This window comes from Hypanus sabinus, chromosome 18 (genome assembly GCF_030144855.1).
Source record: "Hypanus sabinus isolate sHypSab1 chromosome 18, sHypSab1.hap1, whole genome shotgun sequence".
Classification (NCBI taxonomy): Eukaryota; Metazoa; Chordata; class Chondrichthyes; order Myliobatiformes; family Dasyatidae; genus Hypanus; species Hypanus sabinus.
The window spans coordinates 72,703,706-72,718,373 of NC_082723.1; the positions used below are offsets into that span (position 1 = coordinate 72,703,706).

Sequence of the window (14,668 nt, forward strand, 5' to 3'; positions counted from 1 at the left end):
GGGTTTTTTTGGGTCTGCCAACGCTCACAAATTTTTCCTAGATAAATAAATGGTAATTGCTTCTTCACTTTACGACATTCCGGCTTACGAACCGTTTCATAAGAATGCTCTACCTTCGAATAGTGGGGGAAACCTGTACTAAGGGAACTCAGCAGGCCAGAGAGCATCTATGGAAAAGAGTACAGTTGACATTTTGGGTCGAGACACTTTGGCAGGACTGGAGACAAAAAGCTGGGGAGTCGGTTTAAAAGGTTGGGGGAGGAGACAGAGAATGTGACAGGTGAAACCTGAAGGGGAGGGACAATGTAAAGAGCTGGGAAGTTGATTGGTGAAAAAGATACAGGGATGGAGAACGGAGATGCTAATAGAAGAGGACAGAAGACCATGGAAGAAAAAAAGGGGGGGAGGAACACCAGAGGAGGTGATGGAGGTGAGAGGGAGAAAAGAGGATGGGGAATGGTGAAGGGGGAGTGGGGGAGGGACATTTACAGACTTTTGAAAAATTGATCTCCATGCCAACAGGTTGGAAGCTGCCCAGACAGAATATAAGGTGTTGTTTCTCCACACTAACTGTGGCCTCATCAGGACAGTGGAGGAGGCCATGGATGGACATACTGGAATGGGAATGGGAAGTGGAATTAAAATGGGTGGCCAATGAGAGATCCCACTTGTTCTGGCGGACCGAGTGTGGGTGCTCAGTGAAGCAGTCTCTCAGTTTACATTGGGTCTCACCAGGAGCACCAAGCACAGCAAATGACCGCCAGCAGACTCAGTGAAATGTCGCCTCACCTGGAAGGACTATTCGGGGCCCAGTGTGGTAGTGAGGGTGGAGGTGTATGGACAGGCATAGCACTTGTTCCACTTGCAAGTGTCGGGGGGAGATCAGTGGTGAGATATCCCTGTGGAAAGCAGAAAGTGGCAGGGGGAGGGGCGGAGGGAAAGATGTGCTTGGTGGTAGAGTCCCATTGGAGATGACGGAAGTTCTGAAGAATAATCTGCTGGACACGGAGGCTGGTGGGGTGGTAGTTGAGGAAAGAGGAACCCTGGTAGGGTACCAGGAGGATGGGGTGAGAGCAGACATGTGTGAAATGGGCACCAGCCTCCAATAGTATCCAAGAAGTGTTACCTCAGGGGGGTGGCATCCATTATTAAGGACCCCCACCCCCAGGACATGCCCTCTTCTCATCGCTACCATCAGGAAAGAGGTACAGAAGCCTGAAGGCACACACTCAATGATTCAGGAACAGCTTCTTCTCCTATGCCATCTGATTTCTGAATGGACATTGAACATATGAACACTACCACAATACAATTTTTTAATTTATTTCTATTTTTGCACGACTTATTTTAACTTAACCATTTAATACATATATACATACTTACTGTAATTCATTTTTTCCCTCTATTATCATGTATTGCATTGTACTGCTGCTGCCAAGTTAACAAATTTCATGACATACGCTGGTGATATTAAACCTGGTTCAGATTCTGATTCTGATACAACAAAAGAAAATACACACTGATTATGCTTGCTACACCTGAACCATTTGTAGGGCTACAGATGCAGTGAGGAGAGATCCTTACCGCTTAAGATGTTGTGGTTGTTTGTCCAGAACTCTGCTGGCTTTGATGGTCTGGAATAAAATTCATCTCTGTTTGCTGCCAGGACTAACCTGCAAAAAAAGTTCAAAGTTCAAAATAAATTCCCTTCCACGGTCCAAAGATGTACTGGTTAGCAGCTTAATTGGTCATTTTAAATTGTCCCGTGATTAGGTTAGGGTTAAATCGAGGGATTTACCTCCCTACCATGTTACCTCCCATGTAAACCATGGTCCTGAGAAACGTTGTCTGATTTTTACTATGCACTGTACCAGCAGTTATGGTCGAAATGACAATAAAAGTGACTTGACTTGACTTGACTGGGCTTGATTGCTGGGTGCCACAGCTCAAAGGGCCTATTCCACACTGTATCTCAATAAAGTAATTTTTAAAATACAACCCTAAGGTTCATTTTCCTGCGGGAATACTCAACAAATCTATAGAATGGTAACAATATCGGGATCAATGAAAGATCAACCAGAGTGCAGAGGACAACAAACTGTGCAAATATAAATAAATAGCAATAAATAACGAGAACATGAGATAATGGAATACAGAGTCCTTGAAGTGAGATCATTTGTTGTGGGGATATCTTAGTGGATGGGCACATGGGTGTTGTTATTCCTTTTTGTTCATGAGCCTGATGGTTGCGGGGTAATAACTGTTCCTGAACCTGGTGGTGTGAGTCCTGAGGCTCTTGTACCTTCTACCTGATGGCAGCAGCGAGAAAAGAGCATGGCCTGGGTGGTGGGATCTGTGATGATTGATGCTGCTTTCCTAAGGCGGTGTTTCATGAAGACATGTTCAATGGTGGGGAGGGCTTTACCTGTGATGTACAGGGCTGAATCCATTACCTTTTGTAGGATTTTCCATTCAAAGGCATTGGTGTTTCCATGCTAGGCAGTTATACACCCAGTCAATACACTCTCCACAACATATCTATGGAAGTTCGTCAAAGTACAAACATCCACAAAGTACAAAGACAGAAATATACTGAAGAAAGATATTTATACTGAAAGAGATGTACAAGCAGAACAAACTTGAAAGACTATTGCACCCATGAAACTAATTGCTGCAGAAACTGACAGGGTAGTGAAGGAGACATATAGTGTGTTGGTCTTCATCAGTCAGGGGACTGAGTTCAAGTGCCATGTGGTAATAATGCATCTCTATAAAACCCTGGCTACACCCTACAACCTGATGGCTCCTTCTGATAAACAAATTCTCCCCCATTTCTCTATTCCCCACTCTGACCTTTTACCTTTTCTCATCTGCCTATAACTTCCTCCTGACTCCCCTCCTACCAGATTCCTTTCTCTCCAGCCCTTGCCATTTGCCACTCAGCTGGCTTCATCTCTCCCCCTCCAGCTCATCTCCTAACCCTCCCCCCATTTTTTTGATCTGGCATCTTCCCCTTTCCTTTGCAGTCCTGAAGAAGAGTCTCGGCCAGAAAAGTTGACAACCTATTCATTCAGATAGATGCTGTCTGACTTGCTAAGTTCCTCCAGCATTTTGCATGTGTTATTTAAAATATTGTGTTCAGTTCTGGTCATCTCATTAAAGGAAGGACATGGAAGATTTAGAGAGAGTGCAGAGGAGAATTCCCAGGACACTGCCTGGATTAGAAACCTAGAAAACCTCGGGCACAATGCAGGCCTTTTGGCCCACAATGCTGTGCTGAACATGTACTTACTTTTGAAATTACCTAGGGTTAACCATAGCCCTCTATTTTTCTAAGCTGCTTTACCTATCTAAGAGTCTCTTAAAAGAACCTATTGTATCTGCCTCCATCACCGTCGCTGGCAGTACATTCCACACACCCACCACTCTGTGTAGAAAAACTTACCCCTGACATCCCCTTGATACCTATTTCCAAGCATCTTAAAACTGTGCCCTCTCGTGTTAGCCACTTCAGCCCTGGGAAAAAGCCTCTGAATATCCATACGATCAATGCCTCTGATCATCTTATACACCTCTATCAGGTCACCTCTCATCCTCTGTCGCTCCAAGGAGGGAAGACCAAGTTCACTCAACCTACTGTCATAAGGCATGCTCCCCAATCCAGGCAACATCCTTGTAAATCTCCTCTGCACCCTTTCTACAGTTTCCACATAACTTCCTGTAGTGAGGTGACCAGAACTGAGTGCAGTACTGCAAGTGGGGTCTGATCAAGGTCCTATATAGCTGCAACATTACCTCCTGGTTCTTGAACTCATTCAGCACCCTCATTCCAGCTGCCACAGTAGGCGGGATTTTCTAGCGGCCATCCCTCTTAATTCTCCTTCCTATTCATCTACAGCCGCGATGAGACAACTCAGATTCTGTTTGGGTCATCTCCAACCCGATGGCATGAACATTTAACTCTTTAACTTCTGGTCATTTTTTCCCTCCTCCTCCTCCTCTCTTTTTTTATTCCTCATTCTGGCTCCCCTCTTACCCCTTCTGTACTCCTCACCTGCTTATCAACTCCCTCTAGTGCCCCTCCTCCTTCCCTTTTCTCCATGGTCCACTCTCCTCTTCTATCAAATTCCTTCTTCTTCGGCCCTTTACCTATTCTACTCGCACCTCCCAGTTTCTCACTTCATCTTTCTTCCCACTAAGTTCAAGGTAAATTTATTATCAAAGTACATATATGAAACCATATACAACCCTGAGATTCATTTACTTGTGGGCATACCCAGTAAATCCAAGAAACACAACAGAATCAATGAATGATTGCACGCAACAGAATGAACAACCAATGTGCCCAAGACAACAAACTGTGCAAAGACAAAAGAAATAATAAATAAATAAATAGATAGATAGATAAATAAATAGGCAGCAAATATTAAGATCATGAGATGAAGAGTCCTTTGTAGATGCAGTTCAGTGATGGGGTGAGTGAATTTAGATCAGAGAGCATAGAACATAAGGCATAGTACAGCACAGGAACAGGCCCTTCAGCCCACAGTGCCGTGCCAAACCAGCTAAAAAGCAAATCAAACACATCCAAAAACTAATCCTTCCTATCTACACAAGGTTCACCTTCCTCACATCCATGCACCAATCTAAGCACCTTTTAAATGCCTCCAATGTATTTGCCTCTTCCATTATACCAGGCAGTGCATTCCAGGTATCTGCCACTCTGAGCAAAAACTTTACCCCTCACATCCCTTTTGAGCTTACCCCCCCTCACCTTCAATGCATGCCCTCTGGTATTAGACATTTCAATCCTGGGAAATAGATACTCCCTGTCTACTCTATGTATGCCTCTCATAATCTTATAAACCTCTATTAGATCTCCCCTCAGCCTCCACCACTCCAGAGAAAACAGTTCATGGTTTATCCAGCCACTCATGATAACATATGCCCTCTGAACCCAGCACCTTATCCAAAGCCTCAACATGCTTCCCTTTAATGGGGTGACCAGAACTGTATGCAATACTCCAGATGTGGCCTAACCAGAGTTTTATAAAGTTGCGAAATAACCTCTGATTTTTGGACTAAATGCCTCAATAGAAGCAAGTATTCCATAAACCTTCTAACCACCTTATTGACCTGTGTAGCCATTTTGAGGAAGCTATGAACTTGAATCCAAAGGTTTCTCTAGTCAGCAACACTGGTAAGGATACTTCCCTTAACAGTATACTGTCGCCTTGCGTTTGCCCGACCAAAGTGCAACACCTCACATTTATCTGGGTGAAACTCCATATGTCATTTCTCTGCCTATATCTGCAAATGATCCAAATCATGTTGTCTTCTTTAGGAGTCTTCGATACTATCCAGTTGACTGATGTTATCCCATCTGGTTCAAGGCTGAGTGGGAATAACTGTTCCTAAACCTGGTGGTGAGGGTCCTGAGGTTCCTGTACCTTCTTCCTGATGGGAGCAGTGAGAAAAGAACATGATCTGGGTGGTGAGGTCCCTGATGATGGATGCTGCTTTCCTATGACAGTACTCCATATAGATGCGCTTAATGGTTGGGAGGGCTTTACCTGTGATGGACTGGGCTGTATCTACTGCTTTTTGTAGCACTTTCTGTTCAAGGGTATTAGTGTTTCCATGCCAGGCCAAGATGTAACCAGTCAATATACATCTGTCGAAGTTTGTCAAAGTTTTAGATGTCATGCTGAATCTTTGCAAACTGCTAAGGAGACAGAGGTGCTGCCATGCCTTCTTTGTAATGGCACTTTCATGGTGGACCTGGGACAGATCCCCTGAAATGATAATACCAGGGAATTCAAAGTTACTGACCCGCTTCACCTTTGATCCCCGCATGAACCTCCAGTTTCTTCCACCTGAAGTCAATAATCAGCTGCTTGGGCTTGCTGACTGAGCATGAGGATGTTGTTGTAGCTCCACTCAGCCAGATTTTCAATCTTCCTCCAATAGTCTAGTTCATCACCTTTGCTTTGGAAATGTGCTTAGCCTCACAATTCCCAACCTTCCCTCCCACCTGGCTTTATTAATCACCTGCCAACATGTACTTTCCCTTCCCAACTTTCTTATTCAGGCTTCTTCCCACTTGATTAAGGATCGCAATCTGAAACAGTATCTCTTTATTTCTCTGCGTCGATGCTGCCTGATCTGCTGAGTTCCTTCAGTATTTGGTGCGTCACTCTGGATTTACAGTATCTGCAGAATCTTGTACTTAGGGTCTCCTTTGTTTTTAAACCTAGTTATAGTTAAATGTCGAAAAGAAACATAGAGGAGACTTCAGAGAGAAAAAGCAGTTAACTTACATTGGAGACTGTAGATAGTGCAAGAGGACCCAAGGAGGGATTCAGCACATAGCAGATCAATGTGTAACACACATAAAATGCAGCAGGAACAATGCTATACAGAACAGGCATCCGAGGTTCAATTCTCACTGCTGCCTGTAAGGAGTTTGTATGTTCTCCCTGTGACTGTGTGGGTTTCCTCCCACAGTCCAACAATGTACCAGTTGGTAGGTTAACTGGTCATTGTAAATTGTCTCATGATTAGGCTAAGATTAAATCCGGAGATTGCTGGTTGGCGCGGCTCAAAGGGCTGGAAGGGCCTATTTCACACTGTATCTCAATAAAGTAAATAGACAGATAAATAAATAAATGAATAAACACTTGATGTTTCAGGCTGAGACCCTTCTTAAGGACTGGAGAGAAAAGGGGCTAATTTGCTTTGTATTTCCAGCATCTGCAGAATTTTGCATGTTTAAGATCAATGTGCATATGTAGTACAAAGGCAATGAAAGACCAACAAATTGATAAGCTTTTGTAACATTAAGTGTGCAGTTTTGAATCAATTGGGCATTTTGCAATGGTTGATAAACTGCTATTTTCACTGGAGCAAATGAGGCTGAAGGGTGACCTTATTACAGGTAAAGCCATCCCAAATCATGGGAAAAGCCCTCCCAAGCATTGAGCACAAATACAAGAAATGCTAACATTGGAAAGCAGCATCCAATATCAGTGATCCCCACCACCCAGGCCATGCTCTTTTCTTGCTACTGCCATCAGGGAGAAGGTACAAGAAACTCAGGACTCACCACCAGGTTGAATAACAGTTACTACCCCTCAACTATCAGGTTTTTGAAAAGAAGGGGATAACTAAACTAACTTGCCCATGGTCCCACAACCAAAGATCTCACTTTAAGGACATTTTATCTTGTTGTTTCATGTTCTTGTTTATTACTATTTATTTTTATTTGCATTTGCACGTTTTGCTGTCTTCTACTTGATCTTTCACTGCTGCTGTCATAGTTACTATTCTTTAGATTTGCTGAGTATGCCCACAGGAAAATGTATGTATGTAGTCTGATTTACTTTGGACTTATCAGAGGCTTATAGAATAGGGAAGGGCTGAGATAAGTCTAAAAATCGAGGACATACACTCACTGGCCACATTATTATTTGCAGGAGTGGAACTCAGTGTAGTCTTCTGCTGCTAAAAGTTTTGATATGTTGTACATTCAGATGCTCCTCTGCACACCTCTGTTGTACTCTGTGGTTACTCGAGTCACTGTCGGTTTCTGTCAGCTTGAACCAGCCTGGCCATTCTCCTCTGACTTCTCTCATTAGCAAAGCATTTTCCCCACAGAACAATCAATTGTCGGATTTTTTTGTTTTGTTTATCGCACCATTCTCTGATCAGCAGTTTCTGACATACTCAAACCACCCAGCCTGGAAGGAACAATCATTCCATGGTCAAAGTCACCTAATTCACATGTTTTCCCCATCTGGAGAAGATGGCACCAGCAAACAACGCGACCACAGTCAATGTCTTTCATACATTTTATAAAACAACTTCCCTTACTTCTTCCTTTAAGTGTGATTCTGCTACCATTGGAAACTATTTCATTCCTAGACTGTTCAATAGACAGTAGGTGCAGGAGTAGGCCATTCAGCCCTTCTAGCCAGCACCACCATTCACTGTGATCATGGCTGATCATACACAATCAGTACCCCGTTCCTGCCCTCTCCCCATATCCCTTGACCCCGCTATCTATAACAGCTCTATCTAACTCTCTCTTGAATGCATCCAGAGACTTAGCCTCCACTGCCTTCTGGGGCAGAGCATTCCACATATCCACCACTCTCTGGGTGAAAAAGTTTTTCTGCATCTCTTTTCTAAATGACCTACCCCTTATTCTTAAACTGTGGCCTCTAGTTTTGGACTCACCCATCAACGGGAACATGCTTCCTGCCTCCAGTGTGTCCAATCCCTTAATAATCTTATATGTTTCAATCAGATCCCCTCTCATTCTTCTAAATTCCAGTGTATACAAGCCCAGTCGCTCCAATCTTTCAACATATGACAGTCCCGCCATTCTGGGAATTAACCTTGTGAACCTACGCTGCACTCCCTCAATAGCAAGAATGTCCTTCCTCAAATTTGGAGACCAAAACTGCACACAGTACTCCAGGTGGGGTCTCACCAGGGCCCTGTATAGCTGCAGAAGGACCTCTTTACTCCTATACTCAATTCCTCTTGTTATAAAGACCAGCATGCCATTAGCTTTCTTCACTGCCTGCTGTACCTGCATGTTTGCTTTCATTGACTGATGTACAAGAACACCTAGATCTCGTTGTACTTCCCCTTTTCCTAACTTGTCTCCATTTAGATAGTAATCTGCCTTCCTGTTCTTGCCTCCAAAGTGGATAACCTCACATTTATCCACATTACACTGCATCTGCCATACATTTGCCCACTCACCCAACCTGTCCATCACCCTGCATTCTCATAACATCCTCCTGACATTTCACACTGCAACCCAGCTTTGTGTCATCAGCAAATTTGCTAATGTTACTTTTAATCCCTTCATCTAAATCATTAATGTATATTGTAAACAACTGCGGTACCCCACTGGTCACAGCCTGCCATTCCGAAAGGGACCCGTTAATCGCTATTCTTTGTTTCCTGTCAGCCAGCCAATTTTCAATCCATGTCAGTACTCTGCCCCCAATACCATGTGCCCTAATTTTGCCCACTAATCTCCTATGTGGGACCTTATCAAAAGCTTTCTGGAAGTCCAGGTACACTACATCCACTGGCTCTCCCTTGTCCATGACTCTGTGGAGGGGTGTTTTGTATTGAGCTTTTCACTCGTTTTTTGCTGCTTGCCTGATTTGTTCTCTGCTTTTGTGGGTTGGGTGTTTGATGTTTTCCTTGAATGGGCTCCATTGTCTTTCTTTGTTACATTGCTGCCTGTGGGGAAGACAAATCTCAGGGATGTAAACTGCATACATACTTTGATAGTAAATGTACTTTGAATCTTTTGAATCTTCTGATGTTTGGTGTGAACAGCGACTGAACCCTTTGACCATGTCTGCATTCTTTTATGCACCGAGTTGTCGCCACATGATTGGTTGATTAGATATTTGCATTAATGAACAGGTCTACAGCTGTACCTAATAAAGTGGCCACTGAGTGTAGATTTAAGGTACGTGTAAGAAAAGTCTACAGTGCATCTTTAACATGAGTCTTGGCCTGTAGTTCAACTGTTTACTGTTTTCCTTAGATGCTGCCTGCTGAGTTCCTCCAGCATTTTGTGCCTGTTGCATTAAAGTATAGCTTTCTGGAATGATTAAATTATGGTACCATGATTATGGATTGACTACAAGGAGAACCCATTTTCAAGAAATAAAAACGTGCACAATTTAACTCCCAAATATGAAATCAATCGTTGAGTGTAGGACATTTTGATTCTGTCCCATTGAAACAACACAGGAAAAGACAACAGATGAATGATCCTGCTAATTGCACATTGTTAAACCCTGCCACAGTTCAAGAAAGCACAAACACAAGAAAATCTGCAGATTCTGGAAATCCAGAACAACACGCACAAAATGGTGGAGGAACTCAGCAGGCAAGGAAGCATCTATGGAAAAGAGTAAACAGTTGACGATTTGTGCCATATCCCTTCTTCAGGACTGGAAAGCTGATGCTGTCTGGATTGCTGTCTTCCACCAGCATCTTGTTCATGTTTCAATTGAAGACAGGTCTATTTTGTCACTTAACCTCTAGTTAGTTGTGCATTCAGGGAGCCATCCTTCAAAACTGTAACAAAAAGGGTATATTTTGGGTGTTCAGAGTTTGCACTGAGGCCTTTAGAACAGACACCAGTACTGAATATTCAAAACACAAGAAAATCTGCAGATACTGGAAATCCAAGGCAACACACACAACATGCTGGAGGAACTCAGCAGACCAGGCAAATGAGTAAACTGTTGATGTTTCAAGCTGAGACCCTTCATTTGCATGTGTTGTTGAATATTCAAAGCAGTTCTGCAAGATGGGTTGTAAATATGTAATTCTGTAAATTTACCCAGTGTTAAAGTTTAAAGTTCTAAGTAAATTTATTATCAAATGCATATATGTCATCATATACAACCTTGACATTCATTTTCTTGCAGACACACTCAATAAATCCAATAATCATAATAAAACCAATGACAGACCACACCAACAGAGCCAACAACCAATGTGCAAAAGACAAATAGAAAGCAAATAAATAAGCAATAAATATCGAGAACATGAGATGAAGAATCCTTGAAAGTGAGTTTGGTGATGGGGTGAGTGAAGTTATCCCCTCTGGTTCATGAGCCTGAAGGTTGAGGGGTAATAATTATTCCTGAAACTGGTGGTGTGGATCCCGGTGGATGGCAGCAGTGAGAAGAGAGCATGTCTTGGATGGTGGGGGGTCCCTGATGGATGCTGCTTTCCTATGGCAATACTCCTTGCAGTTGTGATCCGTGGAAGGAAGGACTTTTACCTGTGATGGACTGTAAAACCCTTCCCGACATTCTGTGGGAGCTTCCATTCAAGGGCTTTGGTGTTTCCATACCAGGCTGTGATGCAGCCAGTCAATATACTCTTCATCATATAGAAGTTTGTCAATTTTAGATATCATGACAATTCTTTGCAAACTTGTAAGTAGAGGTGCTATTGTTTTTTTTTCATTATTCCACTTAAGTGTAGACCCAGGATTGGTCCACTGAAATGATAACTGCAAGGAACTAAAAGTTGCTGATCCTCTCCATCTCTGATTCTCCAATGAGGACTGGGTCATGGACTGCCGATTTTCTGCTGCTGATGTCAATAATCAACTCCTGATTATGATCAGATCCTGATTATGAAAGAAGGTGATTAAAGCAATTGAAACTGTGTTTATTATCTTTGTGTTGAAGTATAAAATATAGCATCAGGAGAGTAACACTATATCTTGGATCCTCCCTCAATCTCTTTCTCCAGGAGGTTCGCTATGTGAATAAAGACTATATTTCCCAGTTACAGCTTCTGTCTGGTTCAGTTTTAGTCAGTCACAATGGACTCGAGGGGCAGGTGAGGGTGGGTATACAAAACAAGCTGCCAGAGGAAATAACGGTGTAGGATACATTTACAATGTTGGAAAGACATTTAGCCAGGTTCAAGTTTAGGAAAGGGTTGAGGTTCCCAACCTGGGGTCCATGAACCCTTTGTTTAATGGCATTGGTCTATGGCATAAGAAAGGTAGGAATATGAGCTGAATGCATCAAAATCTTGTCATGATTCAGAGGCCTGTGTGCCTCAATGACCCAGCTATCTATGTTGGCTGGAGTCAGGGCTTTATGCTTTGGCTCTTGGTAGGGTCAGTCATGCCAAACAGGTCAAAGGGTAGCGATCAGACTAAGAATGGTCTACCGGTCTTCTGGGTTTGGGGGTTCAGCTCATGGCTAACAACCCTGACTGGTAAAACATAACTGTTACAGAAATAGCAATGAAGAATCTTTCTACATCTGAGTGTGGGGGTATTCTTGAGTATCCACCTGAAACTTGCATCAGCAACAGTAGTGAAAACCGAGGGGAAACTATTGGCGTGATGAAGGAAGCCCTGAACACCGCCAGAGATGGAGGACCTTCATTGCTGCTATAAACGCTAGGGGTGTATCACAGGCAGTGCTGCTGCTACAGGCAAAAGGGATGATTCATTTTGGACAAACACAAAAAAATCTGCAGATGCAGAAAATCCAAGCAATACATACAAATTGCTAGAGGAAGTTAGAAGGCCAGACAGCATCTAAGGAGAAGAGTAAACAGTCGATGTTTTGGGCCAAGACTCCTCACCAGGTCCTGATGAAATTTCGACTGTTTACTCTTCTCCACAGATGCTGCTTGACCTGCAGAGGTCCCCCAGCATTTTGTGTGTATTGCTTGGATTTCCAGCATCTGCAGATTTTGTCGTCTATGAATCCATTTGATAGTTCGAGTTGAGATGAAAATCTAGATTCAAACCAGCAGAAAGTACAAAACCAAATACAACGGCAAGAAAGAAAAAAATAAATCAAGACCCTCAAGAATCAATAATTGCTCAAATCATGGTGATAATTATAGACTGCAGACAGTGATACTGCTAATTTACGATTTGAGCCTGCTAATACATTAGACCCATTGCCGCTGGTAATCTCCTGTGAATCAATCCCAAAGAATGAAAGAAGATTAAACTGTGACCCTTGCCCAAAGGTCTTATATCTATATAAAGAATGGGAGTGGAGCTTAGAACAATAAGTATGCCTTGCAAAACCTGACAGCTATTTATTCCACAGAAATACAAGGAGTTGTCTCTGTATAATTTCAATGCTGCTGCACTGTGCCATGAGAGTGATGTCAAGAATTTTAAAAAATGCAACGCCATTCAGACAGCAACAACTCATGTGTTTATTGTACCCTTGGTGTAAAATAAGATTCAAAGGTATTTTAAGGTTCTAAGGTTTAAGATTCTAAGTTAAGTATTAAATCAGACTCGGAATTGTTTGGAGACTTGCTTAAGATAGATGACAGTGTTCAAAGTGGTATAACTTTAGAAGAATCTTTAAACCTTTAGAAGGTTTAAGGATGGAATTTCAGATGAAGGCCAAACTACCCATGGAGCAGCAACTTAAAACAGGCATGATCACAGGCAACAACTGGACAAGTGTAGGTTTGCAACAGATTTTCCAGAGTTCAAAGTAATTTTAATATCAAATTATATTCATTAGAAGCTTGAAGAGATTGGGTATGTCAACAAAAACACTCAAAAACTTCTATAGATGTACCATGAAGAGCATTCTGACAGGCTGCATCACTCTCTGGTGTTGGGGTGGGGGTGGGGGGCGCTACTGAGCTGGACTGAAAGCTGCTGCAGAGGGGCGTAAATTTAGTCAGCTCCATCTTGGGTACTAGTCTACAAAGTACCCAGGACATTTTTATGGAGTGGTGTCTTAGAAATGCAGTATCCATTATTAAGGATCTCCAGCACCTAGGGCATGCCCTTTTCTCACTGTTACCATCAGGTAGGAGGTACAGAAGCCTGAAGGCACACACTCAGCAATTCAGGAACAGCTTCTTTTTGAACCTGTGAACATTACCTTACTTCTTAAATATATATTAATTCTGTTTTTGCATGATTTTTAATCTATTCAATATACATATACTGTAATTGATTGATTTATTTTCTTCTATATTATGTATTGTACTGATCTGCTGCTGCTAAGTTAACAAATTTCATGACACATGCCGGGGATAATAAACCTGATTCTGATTCTGATACTATATGTTACCACATACAGGCCTGAGGTTCATTGTCTTGTGGGCATACTCAATAAATCTGTAGAGAAATAACCATAACAGAATCAATGAAAATTTGCACCAACTTGGGCATTCAACCAGTGTGCAAAAGACAACAAACTGCGCAAATACAAAAATAAATAAATAGCAATAATAAATAATAATAATAATAGATAAATAAGTAATGAGTATCGAGACCATGAGATGATGATCCCTTGAAAGCGAATCCATAGGTTGTGGAAACATTTCAATGATGAGACAAGAGAAGTTGGGTGAAGTTAGCCCCTTTGGTTGAGGGGTAATAACTGTTCCTGAATCTGGTGGTGTGAATCCTGAGGTTCCTGTATATCCTTTCTGATGGCAGCAATGAAGAGAGAGCATGTCCTGGGTGGTGGGGGTCCCTGATGATGGATCCAGCTTTCCTACGACAACACTTCGTGTAGATATGCTTAATGGTGGGGAGGCCTTTACCCAAGGATGAACTAGGCTATTAGCAAGTGAAAGCTGTCATACAGATTAAATCACTACACAATACATTGAGCTAGAATAAGGTGAACAATAAAAATGCAAAGTAAAGTGTAAAGGCTGCTGAAAAAGTGCAGTACAGGCAAATGATTGCGCAAAATATGTGATGAGAAACTCACTTTTGGATTCAGATGAATTGAGGTGGGGACATAGGTGGGTTTGCCAAAGTGTAAAAGGTATGAAACAGGTCTATAAAGTGAGGAGACACAAGGTGTTAATCTCCATCTTCTGGAGAATGGCTGGGAGGCAGACTCCGGTTCAATTCCCGTCGCTGCTTGTAAGGAGACTGCATGTTCTCCCTGTGACGCCATGGGTTTCCTCTGGGTGCTCCAGTTTCCTCCCACAGTCCAATGACATACAAGTACTGTGCAAAAGTTCTAGGCACATATATATTGCTAGGGTGCCTATGATTTTAGCACAGTACTGCAGTAATTTTATGCATTGCACTGTACTGCGTCCACAAAAAACAGAAATTTCCTGACATACGTGATTGATGATAAAC

General features: G+C 42.4%; 1 protein-coding gene across 1 annotated transcript in view; it reads right to left on the reverse strand.

Annotated features, from left to right (window-relative positions):
* The window catches only part of tango2 (transport and golgi organization 2 homolog (Drosophila)), a 224,496-nt gene that overhangs the window by 74,948 nt on the left and 134,880 nt on the right, over window positions 1-14,668 (reverse strand). The window contains exon 3 of the mRNA XM_059994652.1: window positions 1,585-1,673. Coding sequence (XP_059850635.1) covers window positions 1,585-1,673 — 89 coding nt within the window. The remainder of the gene's footprint in view (window positions 1-1,584; window positions 1,674-14,668) is intronic.